Source organism: Elephas maximus, chromosome 11 (genome assembly GCF_024166365.1).
Source record: "Elephas maximus indicus isolate mEleMax1 chromosome 11, mEleMax1 primary haplotype, whole genome shotgun sequence".
Lineage (NCBI taxonomy): Eukaryota > Metazoa > Chordata > Mammalia > Proboscidea > Elephantidae > Elephas > Elephas maximus.
In genome coordinates, this window is record NC_064829.1 from 115,511,686 (window position 1) to 115,536,294 (window position 24,609).

Here is a 24,609-nt window from a genome sequence, read left to right on the forward strand (position 1 = left end):
CCACCAGGGGCTCCTTGGAAACTCTATGGGGCAGTTCTACTCTGTCCTATAGGGTCGCTATGAGTCAGAATCGACTCAACGGCAATGGGTTTGGGTTTTTTGGTCTCTCCCACCACAATAGGCCTGAGTGGAGGTAAACTGCCTGCTGTACTTCCTGTTCTCACTAAAGCCCTCCCCAGCTTAAGCTGCAGGAACAGCTTCAGCTCTTTTTGGCCTAGGATTCCAGTTTCTTCTGGCCCTAGCAGGCCTGGCCTTCCAGTTCCTTCCACCGCCTTCCACTCGGGAGTACCTCTTTCCCTCCGACCTTCTCAACGTCCCCAGCCGGAGCTTCCAGTTCCCTCCTCGCTCCCCGCCCCCCCCGCCCCCCCCGCCCCCGGCCCCGGGCCCCCGGCCCTGCGCCCCCACGTGGCTTCCAGTGGTCTACCCTGGGCTTCCGGGTCCCTTCTCTGTCCTACCCAGCACAGAGCTCCGATTAGATTTTCAGCCTGGGTTCCGGTTTCCTCCTCGACTGCACCTCGCTCCCACAGAGCTATCACTCGCCTCCTCAGCCTTTTGAGGACACTATAGCCACAAGGAAACCCTGGTGGCATAGTGGTTAAGTGCTAAGGCTGCTAGCCAAAAGGTCAGCAGTTCGAATCTACCAGGCGCTCCTTGGAAACTCTATGGGGCAGTTCTACTCTGACCTATAGGATCGCTATGAGTCAGAATCCACTCGACGGCAACGGGTTTGGTTCCGTTTTTTTGCTATAGCCACAAGCCTCCATCAAGGGCGAGCCCTTGGCGCCTGCGTACTTTGGGCAGGCTGGAGCTCCCAGGAGTCTCCGGGGCTTGGGTGATCTTCCCGGCGGCTAGGCTCCGCTCCCCACATCGAACGCCTGGACGTTTTCGGCCTTGGACTACGTTTCCCAGAGGCCCCAAGGTCCCGCGAATAAACTTCGACGTCTGGTTTTCCTTCCGGTGTCGTGGTGGTAATTGAAGTAGGTGAGCTGTGAGTTGAGTGGCCAGGGATCGGCCTGCGGGAGAAACTCACGGTGAGGCGGCCGCTGGCCCCTGGGACGGTGATGGGGCATGTGGATCCCGGAGCCTCAGGTCTGTATTGCGTGGGCTGAAGTCTACGATGATTGTGGGTGCGATTGTTTGTGACGGCGTCGTTGTGAGGTGTGTGTGTGTGTGAGGGAGAGAGCTGAGTGAGAGACAGAATGTGTGTGTGTGTGTGTGTGAGAGCTGAGTGAGAGACAGAGAATGTGTGTGTGTGAGAGAGAGAGAGCTGAGTGACAGAGAATGTGTGTGTGTGTGAGAGAGCTGAGTGAGAGACAGAATGTGTGTGTGTGTGTGCGTGTGTGTGCGTGTGTGTGTGTGTGACAGGGCCCCGATGTGTGCTCCCAGGGAAGGCCCTGACTGGTGCCTGATTGGGCTCGTGTGACTGAGTAGGGGCAAAGCCTATTGTGTGACCGTGACATTGATGCAGGTGACATTGTGATAGTGTAACAGCGCTGTTGTGACTGACCGTAAGTGCGAAGGAAGTGGAGTTTTGATTTTTTTCTTCCCCCTTATTCTGTTAACCTGTAGGAGTTAGGTTGTGTAGCGTTTCATTTCTCCAGTTCTGTGGAAGAAGCCCCCTCCGTGAGTCTCCCTGTGCCTGTGAAGACGCCGGTGCCTGTGTTAACAGTCTCCCAGCACTGAAGCTTGCCCTTTGTGGTCTTCATGTGGGCACCTTGTCTCGAGAGACCATCCTGGTGCTTAACACAGAGGGGCATTGGTGGAGTGTGTGTTGCCCATCCAGGGTCCGGTTGTAAGTTTCATGGTTTCTTGGAACATGTTTCTCTCCATTCTCTGCTTCGGTTCTGACACCCTGTAGCCAGTTGGGTCCAGCTGCAGAGAAGGGGTCATCAGTGGGGAAGTCATTAATTTCAGCCCTAGAGTAAAAGTTCAAAGCAGAAAAGTCCATGCTACCTCATGGGATGAGAATTTAAGGCTTGCGCTTGCCTCTAAAACAGACTCCTGGGAAGACGAGGAGGGCACAGGAGTAGGATCCCTTGGTGGTAGAACCATTCTTGCATGATCTTTGGGGCCTCTTCACATTACAGAACCACAGCGTTCCCTGAGCTGTGCCCCCTAGAAACTGCTGTGAGCTTAGATTCCAGCTCCAGGCATTAGTGATGCTGACCTTTTTCTCTTGATACTGGGAAGAGTCAGCTGTATTCTGATTTCCCTCTTGCTTCCGTCTGGATGTGTTCGTTGTGGATAATGGGTGTGTCTGGTGGTGGACAGTGTGTTTTTACTTCACCAGCCTGGGGTTTCACAGTTCTCTTCTCCCTGGTACTATAGTTTTGCAGAAGGCACACGAAGAGGAGGAGAGCATCACTACTTATTTAACAGCAAACTCAAGGTCTGTCTGTGTTTTCTCTTTGCCCTGTCAGATGCGTTTTTGTTTCACAGAACATGGAATATTTGCTTTCCTCCTCCTAAATTACCCTGCTTAATTGTGGCCTGTCCATTTACATGGTGCCTAGGCTGTCTCTTCCCAATTAATTACTGGACCATAGAGTGGGTTCCCTTATACTCCTCTGCCTCTCCAAGTGCTCTTCTCCTTTCCAGTTAACATTCACATACCAATGGCTAGATCATTCAGCTCCCCTGTGTGCTCTTTTTTTTCCCCTCCAAACCATTCGTATAGTATAGACGTACACCTGGCGAATGTTAGAGGTCTATTTTAGAATATGATTTGTTAAAGCAGAGACCAGTGGTCAGGTAGAGTAACACTAGATACGTTTGATCTTATTCACAGACTGAATTTTCAAACAAAGCAAAATAGATGATTTGATTGATTTCAATCAGTAAGTGACAAAGTCAGCTTTACAGACATTTGATCCAGAGACCCATTGCTGTTGAGTCGATTCCAGCTCATAGCCACCCTATAGGACAGCGTAGAACTGCCCCATAGGGTTTCCAAGGAGCGCCTGGTGGATATGAACTGCTGACCTTTTGGTTAGCCGTAGCTCTTAACCACTATGCCACCAGGGTTTCCTTACAGTCGTTTAGGAATGGGAATACAATTGGTTTTTTGCACAGAGAGGTCCATGTCAATAAGGACATGGAGTTTTTCCAGAGAATCCATGAAGAGATTTGAGTGGTGACCCCCCCCCAAAAAAAAAACTGTTGAGATTTAGTAGTGTGACTTGTTTCAGATCACACAGTGGTGTGGATTTTGAGATGCAGTGCAGTACGATGGTGCTTGAGTCGAGAGCCACACAGTCCGGTACAAAAATAACGAGACCCAGATATGTAATTTTTAAATTTTTGTCAACCACATTTTAAAAAGTAAAAAGAAACAGCTGAAATTAATTATAATAATGTGTTTTATGAAGCCAGTATATCCAAAATTGTATTTCAACATGTAATACTATAAAAAAATAATGAGATATTTTACATTCATATTTTCGTACTAAGTTTTCAAAACCTGGTACATATTCCACTCCTTACAGCATTTCTCAGTTTGGATGCTAAATTCTCAATGGTTAAAATGAAATGTAGTCCTACCAAAATAATAAGGTTGTGTTTAATACAAAAACATTTTACATTTATATTAGTTTTGTATTTAGATTTATATTAGTTAAGATGAAAATAAAAATTTTTGGTAACACTAGCCACATTTTAAGGGATCAATAGTCAGTTTCTTGTAAAATGTAGATAGTAATCATATCAATGCTTTGGGGTTTTGATGAGGATTGGATACATTAATATGGTTAAAGCCCTAGAGAAGCATCTAGCAGTAAATAAGTCCTCAAGGGGAAAAAAAAAAAAACTAATTATGTGAAGATTTTAAGTATTCCCCATAAATTTTCTATAAATCAAGAGCAAAGAAAACATAGTTAATTTTGTTGGACACTTAAAAAATATATTTAAAAACCAGGTTTGCAAATGTCCTAGAGTAGGAATTCTTTTTTTTTTTTTTTCAGTTGTGCTTTAGGTGAAAGTTTACAGCTCAAGTTAATTTCTCATAAGGAATTATTAACCTGAAGCAGTTTTTCTCTGTTGTGGGGCTCACCCATTCAAACCAGTGGTTGTCAAGTCAATTCAGACTCATAGCTACCCTGTAGGACAGAGTATAACTGCCCCATGGGGTTTCCAAGAAGTGGCTGGTGAATTCAGACTGCCAGCGTTTTGGTTAGCTGCCGGGCTGTTAACCACAGCACCACCAGGGCTCCGTGTTCATTGTTACTGGCAAATATATTCCATTTCTATATGTTATAGTCCCAACAATATATCATATACATTTTTTTATATAATTGCTTTTTGAATCAATTAAGAGAAGAAAAGAAAAAATACATTTATACGGTATTTTATAATTATATAATTACCTTTGTTTAACACTGCTCTCTGTGTTTTCTGCGGATTTGAATTACTGTCTAGGGTCTCTGAGACTTGTAAGTCAGGACTCGTAAAAACAAATCCTCTTAGTTTTTGTTTTATTTGGAAATACCTTTACATTGCCTTCATTTTTTGAAAGATAACTTGGTTTACAGGTTTTTTTTTTCTTTCTTTGAGCTCTTTGAATATGTTCTTTCACTGCCTTCTGGTTTCCATTGTTTTGATGAGAAGTCAGCTGTTAATCTTATTGGAGTTCCCTTGTAAATGAAGTGTCATTTTTTTCATTGCTGCTTTCAAGGTTTTCTCCTTGTATTTAGCTGTCTGTATTTTTTCCTACATTATCCGTGGATCCCTTAGAGTTCATTGAGCTTCTTGGATGTGTAGACAGAAGTCTTTCAACAAGTTTGGGAAGTTTTCAGGCATTATTTCATTGAATATCTTTCTGTTTCTTTCCTCTCCTGTCTTAGTAATTCTATTACCCATATATTTGTGTGCTTAGTTGTGTCTCTCATTTTTGTGAGGCTCTGTTCTTTTTTCTTCATTCTTTTTTCTCTGCGTTCTTCAGATTGCATAATCTCTATCATTTTGTCTTCAAATTCACTCATTTTTTTCCTCAGCCAGTTCAAATCTGCTGAAGCCATCCAATGAATTTTTTATTTTAGGTATTGTACTTTTCAACTCCAGAATTTTCATTGAGTTCTTATTTCTCTTTGTTAGTGTTATTGATTTGATGCAACACTGTCATCATACTTCTTTTATCATGGTTTCCTTTAGTTCTTTAACTCTATTTACAATGGATTCTCTAAAGTCTTTGTCTATATAAATATGACATCTGTTTGCTCTTACGGACAGTTTTGTTCTGTTTTCCTGCATTTTTTTCTGGTATGTGGGTCATATTTTCATTTTTTTTTGTACATCTCATAATTTCTGTTGCGGTTAGAAACTGAATGTTTTAGGATATGTTGTAGCAACTCTGGGTCCTGGTCCCCACCTTCAGAATTTGTTATTGTTATTTGCTTGTGTATCTGTTTGGTGACTATTAGGATAATAATGAACATAAATCAGATCTCCACTTTTTACGTCTGTGACACCAGCTACAACACGCAGCCCTTCTTTCTCTGACCATAGTCACCCGGAGCAAGCTCAGATGTCACAAGTTAAAAGGGCACCATCCTTCAGATTGTCGGATAGGTAGGTTCCAGCCACAAGCTTAGGAGTTCCCCCTGGGCTCCCTAACTTCAGACCTGCAGGCTACAGATTCAGGGTTTTCCCCTACCCCTTCAGTATGCCAGCCATGAGCTCAGAAGTCCCCCTCCCCGGGCTCCCTAACTACTGACTTACTGGCTCCCACAACTCCTTTGGGTTTGATAATTTTCTGGAATGACTCACAGACCCACAGTAAGAGCTATACTTAAAATTACAGTCTGAGGCAAGGACTGTCAGGGCCCCAGTGTGCTCAGCGGTGCCATGTCCATGAGTAAGGGTGGGGTGAGAAAAGGAAGCCCCCCCCCGCCACACACACACTTACAGAAACTTATCCTTAGTAACAGGTAGCTGGGGGCAGGGTGAGAAATGCTGACTTCCTGTCTCTCATTAGAAGATAGCCTTCCTTCTGGGGGCTGGAAAGAGAGACCTGTGGTCTTGAAACTGCCAATCTAGAGTAGATCTCTGTCTTGCTGATGTGGGAGTGGAGAAAGAGAGCACAGATCTTGGTTTGAACACCACGGACTCTCTCGGTTCTTACCAAGTTTTGGTAGCTTTTCTTTCATAAATGTTTCTTTGTTTGCTGTGTGACCACTGGGCTGTTTCCAGACAGTTTAAATGTTTTTTTAAATAATTTCCCACCAGTTTTGCTGGACAGCAGGTCCACAGAGCACGTCACGCTGTCATGCCAGAAGTAGAATTCCCTGACCAACTCTTTGCAGTTTTACCCATGGACCACGTAAGTTGTTATTTCTCTCTTTCCTCAATAGCATCGTTTACACTTTTTGAACATTTCATTTTTCTGAAACTTCCTACCAACCAGTCCTAATAAATAATTTACTCCACATCCCATTTTTCACCTTCTAATGATGGGTGGAGCCAAACAGTATCCCTCCCACGTTCTTGACTATTCTCCAAATAATGTTCAACATTGCTATGTGCTCAGGCTTTTGTCAAGATCAGTTTTAGAGTAGAAATGAAATCCCTACATGGAGGCATTTTACCATCTTTTATCAGATTCTTGGCTAGAGAAAAAGAGCAGATGGATCCATTTGGCGACACATGGGCAAACTCTGAACTTATCTGCAGATGTGAGATTACAAGGTAGATTGGATTTGGTGTTGATGATTATAGACTCACAAAACTGGGGCAGATCTTGTCCAATATAAATGTCTTAATCATGAATATACTGCTACTACTGCCATCGAGTCGATTCCAACTCAGCAATCCTATAGGACAGAGTAAAACTGCCCCATAGGGCTAACAGGGAGCACCTGGGGGATTTGAACTGCCAAACTTTTTGGTTAGCAGCCGTAGCTCTTAACCACTACGCCACCAGGGTTTCCAACCATGAATATAGGTTGATGTATTTTCACCCAGTATATTCTGTAGCCACTAAAAGGTGTTTACTAAATAATTTGGTATTTTTTTTTAGAAGGAATAATTCTTATGATATAATCTGAAATAATGGTACTTGACATAATGATGAAGTTGGGGCTACAAGAAATTTTAAAACTTTGTGCCTACCCTATTTTCTACGATCGAGATTTTTCCTGTACAATGGGAAGAATGTCAAAATTCACCTTTACTGATATTTCATGAGGCAGCCACAGAGCATGATTACTGATTTATAAACATGTGGATAATTAAATCTCATAGTATGTAGGAGTATTCCTCTGAATAAACTAGATTCTTTTAAAACATGTAGATAGTCTGGTTTGGAAGCACTAATTTTCTTACTTCCCATATCATCTGCTTCTACCCCTGGCCTACTTGTTTACTATCTAGTCCCTTTTCTGTGATGCAGTTCTTTATTTCTTTTTATCAAAAAAATTTCCATCAGTTTTACCCGTAATATATGGGATTGTTGTTTCAGGAAATGGTGACATTCAGGGATGTGGTCATCAGCTTCTCTCAGGAGGAGTGGGAATATCTGGATTCTTCTCAGAAGGATTTGTACTGGGATGTCATGATGGAGAACTACAGCAACTTGGTCTCACTGGGTAAATTTAATCTACCTCAGATAATTTTGAATATGCTTTCTGTAATATCAGCTGATAATTCAGCAGACCTCAAGACAGTCTTTTTAACAAATTAGGTGAATTTCTCCCTGTTCAAAGTAGATTAAACTTTGTTGTGTTGGATATGATATTTCCATTAAACACCTTCACCATTCCTCAGGATGTTTATATCTTTTTTAGGCCTTTTATGTAACTTCTACCTTCTTTGATACCCAGGAAGCTGGATTTGACTTGTGGGATACATACAACATAATAATTAAAATATAACATTTTATTTGAACTCAGAATTGCTATAGATTTTTATGTTATTTTCTTATCCTCCTTTAGAGAGAACAGATAAGACTATGTGTCCCGATTTGTTCTGATTATCAAAAGAATCTCTACAATTTCTGTGTTGAATCAACAAAATTCATCGAAGAGTAAAGTGAACATATTCACCTCCTGCCACAAATATTATCTTATACTTGCTCTGTGGTTAAAGAACTTTGCATTTAACATTAATGCTCCAGAAAAGATATTTTAACATCCCAGAAAGCTACTTGTTTTCCTCTCAACTAATGTACTTCCTGCCCTGTTCTAAGCCCTTTAAATATATTGACTCATTTCATTCTTACAACAATCCTATGACATTTGTATTAATTTTTATAGAAGAGATTGCTTGAGAACATAGTATTTAGGTAACTATATTTTACATTTTATAGAAGAGATTGCTTGAGAACATACTATTTAGGTACCTGTATTTACCATTTTATAGAAGAGATTGCTTGAGAACACTGTATTTAGGTAATGTCCCCAAGGTTACACAGCCAGCTGGTGTCTGAAACAGGTATTGTATTCAGGCAATCTTGCAGCAAAGCTGGTATTCTTAAGTGTTACACTATACTGCCTGATTTAAATTAAATTAGACCTTTCTTTGCTTGTTTGGTCTCTTTGTGCTTTGTAATTCCTTGGGCACTTTAAGGTAAATATTCTTTCAATTCCCTCACATTTCTCTCCTCTGAAGCCTCTATCAATATTACTTTTACTACATTTCGTAAAACTTTAACAAATTCTCAAAAGTGTTTTTTATAAACTGTCACATTTCTTTGTTGTAAGCAGGATGTTCCATATCTAAGTCAGTTGTGATCACCTTATTGGAGCCTGGGAAGGCGCTCTGGAGGGTCTTAAGGGATGTGACAAGAAAACCGGGCAAGGTGAATGAGAGCTAATGAGTCAGGGAAAGCCATCACCAGAGGAAAAAGACCATCTGGTCAGGGAGGAGGTAGACCTCTGTAAAGTTCAGAAGCTCCCTTCAAAGGCCTGTAGAAAAAAAGTGATACCAGGGAAATGAATTAAGATTGCTCCCAATACAACCAACTGTATTCCAATTCCCCTTTTGAATTTAGACTTACATATATGTCTCTATTCACAAAAAGTGTGGTAATTCATATATTAAACATTTATTCAGTATCTACACTGAACCAGATACTGTACTAGCTGTGTCAGTACAGTGTGAGCAAGACCAGTAGACACCTTGCCCTCCTGGAATTACTGTGCTAGTAGGTGAGATGTATAATAAACTGGTAAACAGATGAATAGAAAATACATCATATAGTGATACGTGCTGTAAATAAAATTAAGCGGGATAAGAGTGTGGGGAATAAAGGAGGCAGAGCTAATTGTGATAGTATGGTCAGGGAAGGCTTTCCTAAGAAGGTGATATTTGAAAAAAGAATATAATGTGATCTCAAGCCACATGAATATGGGATAGAAGAGCAGTTCAAGCATAGGGAACAGCAAATATAAAGGCCCTAAGAGGGGAAGTGAGCTTTGAGCCCAGTATGGTTTGGAGCACAGTTAGGGAGCAAGTAATTACAGATGAGTTAAGCAGTAGGTTATATAAGGATTTGTTGGTAATGATAAAATAAAATAAATTGATTTTTTTAGGAGTGATTTTAAGCCATGTTTTTAAATGATTACACTGGAGTTTTTGTAAAAAAGGAAGTGAATGTGGATTAGCATAAAATTAGAAAAACCTGGTACAAGGCTGTTTTTGTGGTCCAGTCTAGAGGGGATGGTGTTTGGATTAAAACTCTAGAAGTGCAAGGTGATATCGTATTCATGATATATTTTGGGGGTAGAGCTAATGGAACATGCTAGTGGACTATGAACGGGATATTAGGGAAAGAGGGAAATCAAGTAAGTTTATGGCTTAACCAGGTGAATGAATGTGATTCAGTTTATTGATGGGGGGAAGACAGGTAATATGTAGGTTGAAGGTTTAATTTCCAAAGAACTGTTTTGGATTTGTTACACTTAAAGTGACTATCTTCTAAGTTGTAAGTTGAGTAGATTCTTGAATATACAGTCTGAATCCAGTGGGGAAATTAGGACCACACACACAAATTTGGTGTCATTGACAGACGGTTGGAATTTAAAGCCATGGAACAGGATGACATCACCTAGGAAAGGAAATACAGATGAGCCCTTGGGCACACTTCTAGATGAATAGAAGGAGGTAAAAATGGGCAAAATGTTGCCATAGAAAGAAATGTTTAAAGAAAGTTACTACCTCATAGGACTAACTGGATAGGAAATGACTACATAGGATGTAACAAGATGAAAGTTGCTAGTGACCTTGTCAAGAGAACGAGGTTCCAGTGAAGTTATTTGGATGAAAGCCATGGCTAGTATGACTTAAAGAGAATGGGAGGTGGGGGCATTTATGAGAGTAAGTCAAGACAGGTGTTTGGAATAATTTTGTTGGAAAGAGAAGACATAAATAATTTGACATGAATGTTGAGTGTAAGGAGGATAAGATAAGTGATCTAGAGATGTCTATTTGCAGTTGGGAAAATAAGATAAATTATCTGTTGTTGTTGTCAGGTACCATCCAGTCAGTTCCAACTCATAGTGACCCTGTGTACAACAGAACAAAACGCTGCCAGATCCTGTGCCATCCTCACAATTGTTGATATATTTGACCCCATGGTTGCAGCCACTGTCAGTCTATCTCATTGAGGATCTTCCTCTTTTTCACTGGCCCTCTACTTTACCAAGCATAATATCCTTCCCCAGGGACTCATCCCTCCTGATAACATGTCTAAAGTACATGAGACAAGGTCCCACATTGGTCGTATTTAAGGAGCATTCAGGCTGTACTTCTTCTAAGACAGACTTGTTCGTTCTTCTCGCAGTCCATGGTATGTTCAATATTCTTTGCCAGCACCATAATTCAAATGCATCAATTCTTTTTCCATCTTCCTTATTCATTGTCCAGCTTTCAAATGCGTATGAGGCGATTGAAAATAATGCGGCTTGGGTAGATGCACCTAAGTCCTCACTCAAAGTGACGTCTTTGCTTTTTAACACTTTAAAGAGGTCTTTTGCAGCAGATTTGCCCAGTGCAATACGACTTTTGGTTTCTTGACTGCTGCTTCCATGGGCATTGATTGTGGATCCAAGTAAAATGAAGTCCTCGACAACTTCAGTATTTTCGCCATTTATCGTGATGTTGCTTATTGGTCCAGTTATGAGGATTTTTGTTTTGTGTTGAGGTATAATCCATACTGAAGACTGTAGTCTTTGATCTTTATCAGAAAGTGCTTGATGTCCTCTTCACTTAAAGCATTCAAGGTTATGTCATCTGCATATGGCAGATGAAGATTTTTATCAACTTCTGCAGGCTGAAATTGATCAGACATACAATCAAGATGCATTGATAATTACTGGTGATTGGAATGCAAAAGTTGAAAACAAAGAAGGTTGAGTAGTCAGAAAATACAGCCTTGTTGGTAGAAACTATGCCAGAGATCGTGTAATAGAATGTTGCGAGTCCAATGACTTATTAATTACAAATACCTTTTTTCAACAACATAAACAGTAACTATACACGTAGACCTTGCCAGATGGAATACACAGGAATCAAATCTACTACATCTGTGGAAAGAGCTACTGCAGAAGCTCAATATCATTATTCAGAATACAACCAGGGGCCAACCGAGAAACAGACCATCAATTGCTCATATACAAGTTCAGGTGGAAGCTAAAGAAAAGTAGAACGGGTCCATGAGAGCCAAAGTATGACCTTGAGTATATCCCACCTGAATTTAGAGACCTCCCAAGAATAGATTTGATACATTGAACACTAATGACCAAAGACCAGGTGAATCATGGGATGTCATCAAGGACATCATACATGAAGAAAGCAAAAGGTCATTTAAAAAGATAGGAAAGAAAGAAAAGACCAAAATGGATGTCAGAAGAGACTCTCAAACTTGCTGTTCAACATAGGGTAGCTAAAGCAAATGGAAGAAATGATGAAGTAAAACAGTTGGACAGAAGATTTTGAAGGGTGGATTGAGAAGACTAAAGTGTTATAAGGAAATGTACAAAGACTTGGAGTTAGGAAACCCAAAGTGAAGAACACACTCAGCATTTCTCAAGCTGAAAGAACTGAAGAAAACTTCAAGCTGCAAGTTACACTATTGAAGGATTCTATTTTTTTTTATGGGCAAAATATTGAACAATGCAGGAAGCATCAGAAGATGATGGAAGAAAAAGAGTCACTGTACCAAAAATAATTGGTTGACATTCAATCATTTCAAGAGGTAGCATATATCAAGAACCGATGGTACTGAAGAAAGAAACCACAGCTGCGCTGACAGCATTGGCGAAAAGCAAGGGTTTGGGAATTGACAGAATACCTATTGAGATGTTTCAACAAATGGATGCGGCACTGGAAGTGCCTCTCATCTATGCCAGGAGATTTGGAAGACAGCTACCTGGCCACCTGACTGGAAGAGATCCATATTTGTGCCCATTCCAAAGAAAGGTGAATCAACTGAGTAGAACAATATCATTAATATCCTGATTGCATGTTCGATCAATTTCAGACTGCAGAAGTTGATAAAAATCTTCAGTTTCTTCATCTTTGGCCTTAGTGGTTGGTGCATAAATTTGAATAGTAGTTGTATTAACTGGTCTTCTTCTTAGGCATATGGATATTATCCTACCACTGATAGCATTGTACTTCAGGATAGGTCCTGAAATACTGTTGTTGACAATGAACGTGACCCCATTCCTGTTCAATTTTTCATTCCTGACATAGTAGACCATATGATTGTTCGATTCAAAATGACCAATACCAGGCCATTTCAGCTAACTGATGCCTAGAATATTCATGTTTATGCATTCCATTTCATTTTTGATGATTTCCAATTTTCCTAGATTCGTGCTTCATACAATTCACTTTCTGATTATTAATGGATGTTTGCAGCTGTTTCTTCTCATTTTGGGTCGTGCCACATGAGCAAGTGAAGGTCCCAAAAGCTTGACTCTATCCATGTCATTAAGGTCAACTGTACTGTGAGGAGGCAGCTCTTCCCCAGTTATATTTCGAGGCATCCAGCCTGAAGGGCTTACCTCTGGCACTATATTAGACAATGTTCTGCTGCTATTCACAAGGTTTTCACTGACTAATTTTTTTCAGAAGTAGACTGCTAGGTCCTTCTTCCTACTCTGTTTTAGCTTGGAATCTCAGCTGAAACCTGTCCACCATGGGTGACCCTACTGGTATTTGAATACCAGTGGCATAGCTTCCATCATCACTGCAACACACAAGCCCCTACAGTACAAAAAACTGATGACACAACTTTGCATTGGGCAAATCTGCTGCAAAAGACCTCTTTTAAGTGTTAAAAAGCAAAGATGTTACTTTAAGGACTAAGATGTTTGCCCAAGCCACGATGTTTTCAATTGCCTCTTATGCATGCAAAAGGTGGACAACAAATAAGGAAGATCGTAGAAAAATTGATGCCTTTGAATTATGGTGTTGACGAATATTGAATATACTATGACTGCCAAAAGAACGAACACATCTGTTTTGGAAGACGTACAACCAGAATGCTCTTTAGAAGCAAGGGTTGTGAGACTTTGTCTTATGTACTTTGAACATGTTATCGGGAGGGATCAGTCCCTAGAGAAGGATATGATGCTTGGTAAAGTAGAGGATTAATGAAAAAGAAGAAGACCCTCAATGAGATGGATTGACATAATGGCTGCAGCAGTGGGCTGAAGCATAACCACAATCATGAGGATGGCGCAGGACTGGGCCATGTTTCGTTCTGTTGTACACATGATCCCTATGAGTCGGAACCGACTCGACGGCAACTAACAACATCATTAATATCACCGCAAGTAAAACTTTGCTGAAGGTAAATTAAAAATGGTTGCAGCAGTACACCAACTGGTAACTGCTAGAAATTCAGGCCAGATCCAGAAGAGGACGTAGAATGAGGGATATCATTGCTGATGTCACATGGATGCTGGCTGAAAGCAGAGAATACCAGAAAGATGCTTACCTGTGTTTTATTGACTAGTCAAAGGCATTTGACTGCGTGGATCATAAGAAATTATGCATAACATTGGGAAGAATGGGAATTCCAGAACACTTGTGCTCATGAATAACCTGTATATCAAGAGGCAGTGGTTTGAACAGAACAAAGGGATACTGCATGATTCAAAATCAGGAAAGGTGTTCATCAGGGTTGTGTCCTTTAACCATACTTATTTAATCTGTATGTTGAGCAAATAATTCGAGAAGCTGGTCTATATGAAGAAGTATGTGGCATTAGGATTGGTGGAAGATTCAGGAACAGCCTGCAATATGCAGATGATCCAACTGTGTTTGCTGAAAGGAAAGAAGACTTGAAGCACTTACTGATGAGGATGAAAGACCACAGCCTCCGATATAGATTACACCTCAACATAAAGACAACAAAAATCCTCAGAACTGGACCAGTAAACAACTTCATGATAAATGGAGAAAAGATTGAAGTTGTCAAGGATTTCATCTTACTTGGATCCACAATCAACAGCCACGGGAGCAGCAATCAAGAAATGAAACGATGCATTGCATTGGGCAGATTTGCTGAAAAGACGTCTTTAAAATGTTGAAAAGCCAAGCTGTGGTGTTTTCAGTCACGTTATATGCATCCAAAAGGTCGACTATGGATAAGGAAAACCAAAGAAGAATTGATGCCTTTGAATTATGGTGTTAGCGAAGAATATTGAATATACCACGGACTGCCAGAAGAACAAACAAATTTGTCTTGGAAGAGGTACAGACAGAATGTTCCTTGTAAGGGAGGGTGGCGACACTTCATTTCACATACTTTCGACATGTTATCAGGAGGGACCAGTCCCTGGAGAAGGATATTATGTTTGGTAAGTTAGAAGGTCAGCAAAGAAGAGGAAGACCCTCAAAGAGAAGCAACAATTGTGAGGACAGCCCAGGACCGGGCAGTGTTTCATTCTATTTTATAACCGACTTGACATCTAACAATGATTCTCCTAATGATTTTTACAATTGGCAATCATTGTCTGAATTAATGTTTTTCTAACCCTGTCATTCCTTGTACATTTATTAGCTGCCCTCAAGAAATAGAGCTAGTTCTTTGATAAACTTGAAATGTAGTTCTAATGAGAGAAGGCAGTAAGAATGCTTGGTTATGTACTTTAAGTGTTTCTAACTAATTAACCACCCCAAGTACTGCACTTGAAAGTTTCTGACCTTCTCTTGCTTATGTCTCATGGATTTATTGACTTTCACTGGTTCAGTATATTTTAGCTTACCATATTTTTTATCATTGATGATCAGTTCGTGAACATAACGGTAAGTTACTTATGATGATTTTTGTGTACCTTTGACCTAATCCTTTAATCTTTGAATTTACTTTTGTTTTCTGACATAAGCTGTCCCATACTAACCCTGTACCTTCCCTAGACACCTGAATTGATTACAAGTGAGTTCTTCTGGTCTTCTTTTTTTTTTTTTTTTTGTCACTATGAGGTACTCATTTTAGAGGGAGCAGTGATAGTTCAGTGGTAGAATTCCTGTTTTCCATGCAAGAGACCTGGGTTCTATTCCCAGCCAATGCACCTCAAGCACAGGCACCACCCATCTGTCAGTAGAGGCTAAGACAGACTAGAAAGGAAGGCCTGGTGATCTACTTCTGAAAATTAGCCAGTGAAAACTTGTGAATCACAACAGAACATTGTCCAGCTTGTTTGCTTTGGACATGTCACCAGTAGGGATCAGCTGCTAGAGGAGGATGAGATGTGTGGTGAAATGGAGAGCCATTAAGGACATGGAGGCCCTTGCTGGACTCGAATGATGGCCTTGAACATGCTCGTGATTGTGAAGATAATGCAGAACTAGGCAACTTTTTGTTCTGTTGTACACGAGGTCGCCGTGGGTCCATGTTCATAATAGCTAACAACAATATCAAAATGGTGGCTTGGCTTTTTAAAGTGATTACTGTGTTCTTTTGATGTGACGCATTAATGTTTTAAAACTTTTTTTGAATTCTGGTGTAATAGTGCAGGGCACCTCTTATATTTTCCCTGCTCCAGACCATAATTCAGACCTTTGCTCTAGGAGCCTTGGTTCGTGACTTGATTCATTGCCACAGCTTGGGCAAGAGGTCAGCCTTTGACAATTTTCCCTCTTTCCATCGTTCAGTCAATTTCATCTTTTATGGCTTCTGTGGATAATTTTAAATATTATGTAGAAAATAATTCATTAGTGTACAAAATTCAAATTTATGGCGTAGGACTCTTGTAACATTTTTTAAAATACCGTCTCTTTTGCTTTTGTTATTTTTATTTTTGTTAATTCTGTTTGTTATGTGTTTTCTGTTGTTGTTAGGTGCTGTTGCATCGGTTCCGACTCATAGCAACCTTATATACAACAGAATGAAACACTGGCTGGTCCTGTGCCATCCTCACAAACTTTGCTACGCTTGAGCCCATTGTTGCAGCCACTGTGTCAGTCAGTCTCATTGAGGGTCTTCCTCTTTTTAGCTGACCCTCTACTTTACCAAGCATGATGTCATTCTCCAGGGACTGGCCACTCCTGAAAACATGTCCGAAGTACAGACTAAGTCTGGCCATCCTTGCTTCTAAGGAGCTTTCTGGTTGTACTTCTTCACTTTAGCTACTGTACGTTCTAACTTCTATTCTGCTTCTATGTTTATGAATTTTTCCCCATGCCTTTTCTTCAGCTCACTTGGTTCTCTTCTGACTTCTTGAGTGAGATGTGTATATTGCTTATTTTTATTCTTACAATTGTATTATAAGCATTTAAATCCTTACTTTTTTTCTGATCAATGTAGTTGAGTTCCACAGGTCATAATTTTTAATGTTTACAGCATTATGGCTCTGTAGAGATATTGTAATTTCAGTTGCATTTCCACATTGACTTAACATTTCTTTGGAGGGAACATCTTCATTTCTAGGTAGAAGTGCTTTTGGTTTACTGATACTGGCATTCATACCTAGTTTTATTGTTTACAGTCCAAATAGTCTTGCTTGAATTATTTCACTTCTGTTACACATAACATAATTCAGTCACAGGAAATTATTCTTGCCCATATCATTGCAAAGGTCATCTGTCACTTTAGATTTTCCTCAGGTTATTCCCTCATTTGATTGTCAACCTCCCACCAGTGTCCAATAAATTCTTGTGAAAAGTCCCTTATACTCTTGCCTGCCTCACACTACTTCACCATATTATTCTGTTAGCATATTATTTTTAGTCTGAAGCCTTTGCTCAGAATTGCATAAACCTTACAGTGTTCTGTATACCTATTATAATATTTGAAGTAACTTTGTGATACTTTTCTGGGAAGTATAGCAATTTGAGGATAACAAAATGAAGAGGAATGTCTAGGAAACAGCATCAAAGTAAAAAATTGCTGGGATTTTAGTAGGATAGAGGAGTAATAGTAAAAATGCTGCTGAAGAGAAGTAAATAAAACATCTCATCTGATTGACATGTGGAATGAAGAAAAGCAGTCATGGTTCTGCATAGGAGAGAATGAAGAGTAGTGGGTGGAGATACCAATGTGTGTGATAAATGGAGAGGCAGTCAGAGAACAGTCATTTATAAACACTTGCCACTGTGTCAGTCCATCTCGCCGAGGGTCTTCCTCTTTTTTGCTGATCCTCTACTTTACCAGGCATGATGTCTTCCAGGGATTGGTCCCTCCTGATAACATGTTCAAAGTATGTGAGAGTAAAGTCTCGTTCTCACTTCTAAAGAGCATTCTGGCTGTTTTTCCTCCAGTGCTTTATCTGTGCAATATTTATCTTTATTCTCACTTAAATTCCTTTCATCCAATGGTTTACTTTTCAGATACTGAATTATCAACTGTTGAGTCCGTTGGTAGTGCAAAGACTTAAGTGCTTGACTACTAATCAAAAGGTTAGCAGTTTGAACTTACCTGAAGGTGCCTTGGAAAAAAGGCCTGGTGATCTTCCAAAATGCCTTAGCCTTGAAAGCTCTGAATTGCAGTTCTGCTCTGCAACATGTGTGGTCACCATGAGTCGGAATTGACTTGACGGCAACTGTTTCATTTGTGTGTGTTCTTGGAGCTTGTTATTCAGTGGCATGGAAAAGAATGATTGTATTTGTTCTTGTTAAGTTTAAGGAATTAAAAAATAAGTGATATAACAAAAGAGAAAGTTCCAAAAAAAAGAGAGAAAAATTACTGAATACATAATTAAAAAATGGATATAAGGGCAAGGAACTAAATATTAGAAGAGAGATATACATATTAACTTAGGGTCTGGTAGTACATCCTTTTTGAGGGTGCTAACTTTTCCATCTGAATGATGAAAAGGTACTGGCCGTACAAAGAGCTCATTTGCGAGAGGTGACACAGAGCCTATGAGCAGCTTTAAAAAATGGGAATGAGGATTGATGTAGGAGGTGAAAACAGATTAGGAAAAAGGGGACAGTGGGCTGAATTGAGGTCTTAAAACCAACAGCTTGTTATCCATGGTAAAGTGTTTAGATTTTAATGTAAGAAAAAAGAGAAAACATCAAAATATTCTTAGGATAGATTGTCAAGTTTTGATTTGCATCAGCAGTACCTCTGTGAAATACTGATGGCCAGTTCCTGCATGTAGGTGTTGGTTCAGTTTATCTGTATTGGTTCCTGAACATCGGTATTTCTGACAGGATTACTGGGCGATGAACAACACCTCAATATCAGATCCTCTGTCCTAATCTGTTTCCATTATCACAAACCTCACAATCTTCCATACTGTTATCATTCTCTGAGCTCTTTTTGCCTTTCTTCAAATTTCGTAACTGTTTTAGTTATTCATGTAGATTGTTAATTATTTTCAATTTTTTTCTTCCACTTTCTGTCATTGCCTTACTTTTGTGACAGGTGAAAAAAGAAATTTTGTTTTCTTTTTTTCTTTCAGATTTGGAGTCAGGACATGAAACAAAGAGTTTAGGTATAGAAAAAGACATTATTGAGAACAGTGATTCTCAGTGGGACATGATGGAAAGTAGTAAGTCCATTGGCCTTGAGAGCTTCATTTTCAGAAATGACTGGCAGAGCAAGAGCAATATTGAAGTACAAGGACCTGAAGTGGGATATTTCGGTAAAATGAAAATCATCTCTGAAAAAGTGCCCAATTACAAGAATCATAAATGTCTTAGACTATTACATCAGAGAATTCACCACAACAAGGAGCCCTATGAATATAAGGAATATGGAAACATCTTTAGTTGTGATTCAAACGTTGATGAATATGAAAGAATACATGCAGGTGAGAAAATATATGAATGTAATGAATGTTGGAACTCCTTTGGTGTGGATGTCCCATATCCTGTACAACTGAATTTCCATACTGGTGTGAAACCTTTTAAGTGTATTGAATATGAGAATATATTGAATTTTTATGAAGACGTTAGTGAACACCAGAAAATTCATAATAATGAGAAGTACCATAAATATAAGAAATACAGAAGGACTTTTAAAGTAGTTGGAAAAATGACTTCACTTCAGAAGATTCATACTAGTGGGAAACCCTATGAATGCATGGTCTGTGGGAAATCCTTTAGGATGCATGCACAGCTTACTCGACATCAAAAAATCCATAGTGATGACAAGCCCTACAAATGTTTGGAATGTGGCAAGGACTTCAGATTTCAATCACAGCTTACTGAACATCAGAGAATTCATACTGGTGAGAAACCCTACAAATGTATGGAATGCGAAAAGGTCTTTAGAATTAGTTCACAGCTTATTGAACATCAGAGAATTCATACTGGTGAGAAACCTTATACGTGTAGGGAATGTGGGAAGGCTTTCGGAGTCTGTAGAGAACTTGCTCGACACCAGAGAATCCATACCGGTAAGAAACCCTATAAATGCAAGACATGTGGAAAGGTCTTTAGAAATAGTTCATCCCTGACTAGACATCAGAGAATTCATACTGGTGAAAAACCATATAAATGTAAGGATTGTGGGAAAGCTTTTGGGGTAGGAAGTGAACTTACCCGACATCAGAGAATCCATAGTGGTCAGAAACCTTATGAATGTAAGGAGTGTGGAAAGTTCTTTAGACTTACTTCAGCCCTTATTCAACATCAGAGAATTCATAGTGGGGAGAAACCCTATGAATGTAAGGCATGTGGGAAAGCGTTTAGACACAGTTCAGCCCTTACTGAACATCAGAGAATTCATACTGGAGAGAAACCTTATGAATGTAAGGCATGTGGGAAGGCCTTTAGACATAGTTCATCCTTCACAAAGCATCAGAGAATTCACACTGGTGAGAAACCCTATGAATGTAAAGAATGTGGGAAGACCTTGCGCTTGGGTAGGCACATTACTTGACATCAGAAAAGTCATACTGATGAGAAGTCATTTGAATGAAAAAAAAAGGAGTGTATAAAAGCCCTTCGTTTCTTGTTTTTCACTGGAAAAACTTGTGCACTCAAGAAGTAATCCAGGGGATTCAGTCTCTCTCTCTTTTTAAAAATGTTTCCACACTTTATGGCCACTCTGTACTTAAAGACAGATTTGCTTAGTCATAGTGGTACATACTTTCAGCTTTGTCAGATAACTGCCGAGTATTTCTCCTTTTTATATCAATTTAAGTGCTTAATGTTCATTGACACACGAGGGTCCCTGTTAGTCGATTTCAGAAATGTGTGGAATGTGTATTTCCCTAATTATTAGTGACTTAAGCATCTTTTCATATGTTTCTTGTCCAGGCATATTTTGTTTATAGTGACTTATTGTTTGTGCTTTTGCCCTATTTTCTGTTTGTTGTTTTTGGCTTGTTGATTTGTAATATTACTCAAATACATTTTTTTTTGCATCCTAATTCTTTACTTGTTTACGACATGCTTGTCTCACTCCAGAGAACCCTAGTTAGAACTGCCATCTACATACAATGTGGTTTAAAAGTTCTGTGGCTCTGCAGATTTTTGTTTTCTGTTGTTTTTGTTTTAATGATAGCTGTGTAATCGCCTTTCTGTTTTCATCAAATGGTTGAATTCTTTTTGAATTTCTACTTTGTTTTTGACACAAGATGCCTCTAAATACCTACAGCACAATTCCTTTAAGCAGCCTTTTCACCTCCGATTATTACCAACCAGGATCCAAATGAAAGAAGCACTTTAAAATGTTTGATAAAAATTACTAACCGAATCTGTCAGTCTCTTAAATTTGTAAAACACCTTTAAAAAGAGAAAAGAAGTGCACATGTATTGTAGTTACCATAAATTGATCGCTGAACTTACATAAAGAGGGTTTACAACCGTACTATTACCATGGCTTCAGTTGAGGTTTCTGTCTTTTCTTACTATGGTTTATTTTTTTTTTCTCTGTCAGAGTTGCCTTAATTGGGTTTGGGCAGTTGAACAATAGACTTTCTTTGGTTTGAGTATTCTCACCAGACTCCACTGAAAAAAAACAAGACAATCACAAAGAGATGATGTTGCAAATCTTAGTTTTCCATCGTCCCTCTTAGGACTGTAGACCTGGTTATGCAATCAGTGTGACCACGAGCCACTGGTTATTAGATATTTTTATGGGAAAATTTACCCGTTATAGTTGGGTACATATATGTCACCATCATTTAATCTTGGAAATGAGTGACTTTCCCAGAGTTTGTATACTCATTACAATTTTGCATGATCAGCAATAGTAACTAAGGTATTCTTTTATCGGATATGTTGAGTTGTCTTCTAAGTATTCCTTATTAGTATTTTATCGAAATAAGCTGTTTTTTAAATTATCCAACTTACTGCTATTTTAGGGGATGCTGGTGGCTCAGTGGTTAAGCATCTGTCTGCTAACCAAAAGCTCAGCGGTCGGCACCCCTGAGCTACCCCACAGGAGGAAGACGTGGCGGTCTGCTCCCGTAAAGGTCACAGCCGCGGAAACCCCGGGGGGCAGTCCGACTCTGTCCTGTAGGGTTGCTGACAGTCAGAGTCGGCTTGACAGCAGTGGGCGTGCTTTGGGTCTTTGTAGCTATTTCATGTCCTGAGCTGTAAGTCAGTGAGTGTTACTACTCTGTTTACCAGAATATTTGCGTATTTCGTATCTTTGGAAGAGGGGAACACTATTTCCTGTGATTTTCTGTGACCACTGCTACTGACTTAATCTTGTTCCCAGTCTTCTGGTTATTCTGAGTTACTGTCAGTGCTGCTTAATTTCCCTCTTCTTGGTGTAACACTCCTTGTTCTATACTTCCTTGTGTTGTTTTTTTCTTTCCAGCTTAAAAAAATTAACACAAAAGCCTATCTAAACTTTACGTAAAAAACTTTATATAAAAACATAAAATTAATGACATTATACAAAATAACCATGAGTTTTGTCACTTTTTTAAATCATTAATGAATAAAATATATCCTTATCATGGTCTCCCTTATTTGTATTCATTTTGGTCACGTTACATTAATGTTTTTCATTTGAGTTTTTTTTATGACCTCAGGGCTTTTAACAGACTGTGCTACTCCAATAAGCCATCGAATTGTTGTTTTATTATTGTTATTTTTACTACTGTTTGGTGCTCAGGTTGATAAAATGTCATCATTCTTTTCCATTTTCTTCTGCCCCTTTATCCTTTCTGCATTTTGCTTGGCCTATTTGGGAGCTTTGTATTTGTGTTTTTTTCCAAATAGAGGAGGATATTTATTGCTGCCCTGACCTATGGAATAAGCTACCCCCTATAAAGGAATCTTGGAGCCCTGGTTAAGAGCTCAGCTGCTAACCAACAGGTCAGCAGTTTGAATTCACCACCCGCTCCTTGGAAACCCTATCGGGCAGCTCTACTCTGTCCAGTAGGTTCACTGTGAGTCAGAATCGACTTAATGGCAACAGGTTTGTTTTTTCCTTTTAAAGGAATCTTGGTTCCATTTAATGGCAAATAGTATTAAAGAGTAAAATATGAGTGATAGAGGTGCACAGAGACTGTGGTATACAAAAATACTGCTTGTTGAAATACCTTTAAATTAATGGCAGAACTGACAAAGTATTTTCAAGACCTTATTTTTGCATTGATTTTTTGAAAAATCAACTTTGAGATGTGATTTACATGCAATAAAACACACCTAACATAATTATGAAGTTTTAGTTTTAATGAATTATGCATCTGTGTAATCAACTTCCCAGTCAAGATAGTGACATTTCCGTATCCTCAGATAGTCCTACATGCTCCTTTTCCGTTATCTCCACTTGCCCCAGGCAGCCACTGATCTCCTTTCTATCAGTATAATTTATTTTACATTTCCTAGAATTTCATACAAATGGGAACACACAGCATGTAATATTTTGTATTTGGATTCTTTTACCAACATATTTTTGAGATTTACAAATGTTTTATTTTTAGGTATTACTTTGTTCTCTTCATTATGGGATAATATTATATAGATAAAAAAAAATGATAAGCCACAATTTTTTTAATGCGTTTATATCTTGATGGACATTTGATTTGTTTCATGTTTTTTGGTATTATGGGTAAAACTGCCATGAATAATCATGCGTAGGTCTTTTCATGGATGTTGTTATTGTTGTTCTGAAGTGCCGTCGAGTTGGTTCCGACTCATAGCGAACCTATACACAACAGAACGAAACACTGCCTGGTCCTATGACATCCTTAGAATCGTTGTTATGCTTGAGTTCACTATTGCAGCCACTGTATCAATCCACCTTGTTGAGGGTCTTCCTCTTGTCTGCTGACCCTGTACTCTGCCAAGCATGATGTCCTTCTCCAGGGATTGATTCTTCCTGACAACATGTCCAAAGTATGTAAGACCCAGTCTCACCATCCTTGCTTCTGAGGAGCATCCTGGCTGTACTTCTTCTAAGACAGATTTGTTAGTTCTTTTGGCAGTCCATGGTATATTCCATATTCTTTGCCAACACCACAATTCAAAGGCGTCAATGCTTCTTCATTCTTCCTTGTTCATTGTCCAGCTTTCATACGTATATGGTGCGATTGAAAATACCATGGCTTGGGTAAGGTGCACCTTAGTCTTCAAGGTGACATCTTTGCTCTTCACCACTTTAAAGAGATCCTTTGCAGCAGATTTACCCAGTGCAATGCATCTTTTGATTTCATGACTGCTGCTTCCATGGCTGTTAATTGTGGATCCAAGTAAAATGAAATCCTTGACAACTTCAATCTTTTCTCCGTTTAGCATGATGTTGTTCATTGCTCCAGTTGTGAGGATTTTTGTTTTCTTCATGTTGAGATGCAGTCTATACTGAAGGCTGTGGTCTTTGATCTTCATTAGTAAGTGCTTCAAGTCCTCTTCACTTTCAGCAAGCATGGTTTTATCATCTGCATAATGCAGGTTGTTAACAAGTCTTCCTCCAATCCTAATGCCCCGTTCTTCATATAGTCCAGCTTCTCGGATTATTTGCTCAGCATACAGATTGAATAGGTATGGTGAAAGGATACAACCCTGACGCACACCTTTCCTGACTTTAAAACAATCAGTATCCTCTTGTTCTGTCCGAACAACTACCTCTTGATTTATGTAAAGGTTCCTCATGAGCACAGTTTAGTGTTCTGGAATTCCCATTCTTTGCAATGTTATCCGTGATTTGTTATGATCCACACAGTCGAATGCCTTTGCGTAGTCAGTAAAACACAGGTAAACATCCTTCTGGTGTTCTCTGCTTTCAGCCAGGATCCCTCAGACATCAGCAATGAT

The 24,609-nt window shown here is 39.4% G+C and overlaps 1 protein-coding gene across 1 annotated transcript in view; it reads left to right on the top strand.

Moving 5' to 3' along the window:
- The first annotated feature begins 749 nt into the window (after positions 1-749).
- LOC126086108 (zinc finger protein 850-like) overlaps positions 750-24,609 on the top strand; it is a 90,129-nt gene continuing 66,269 nt past the window's right edge. The window contains 5 exon segments of the mRNA XM_049902272.1: positions 750-1,089; positions 1,570-1,792; positions 6,220-6,313; positions 7,451-7,577; positions 18,852-20,250. Coding sequence (XP_049758229.1) covers positions 1,062-1,089; positions 1,570-1,792; positions 6,220-6,313; positions 7,451-7,577; positions 18,852-20,250 — 1,871 coding nt within the window. The 5' untranslated portion in view covers positions 750-1,061.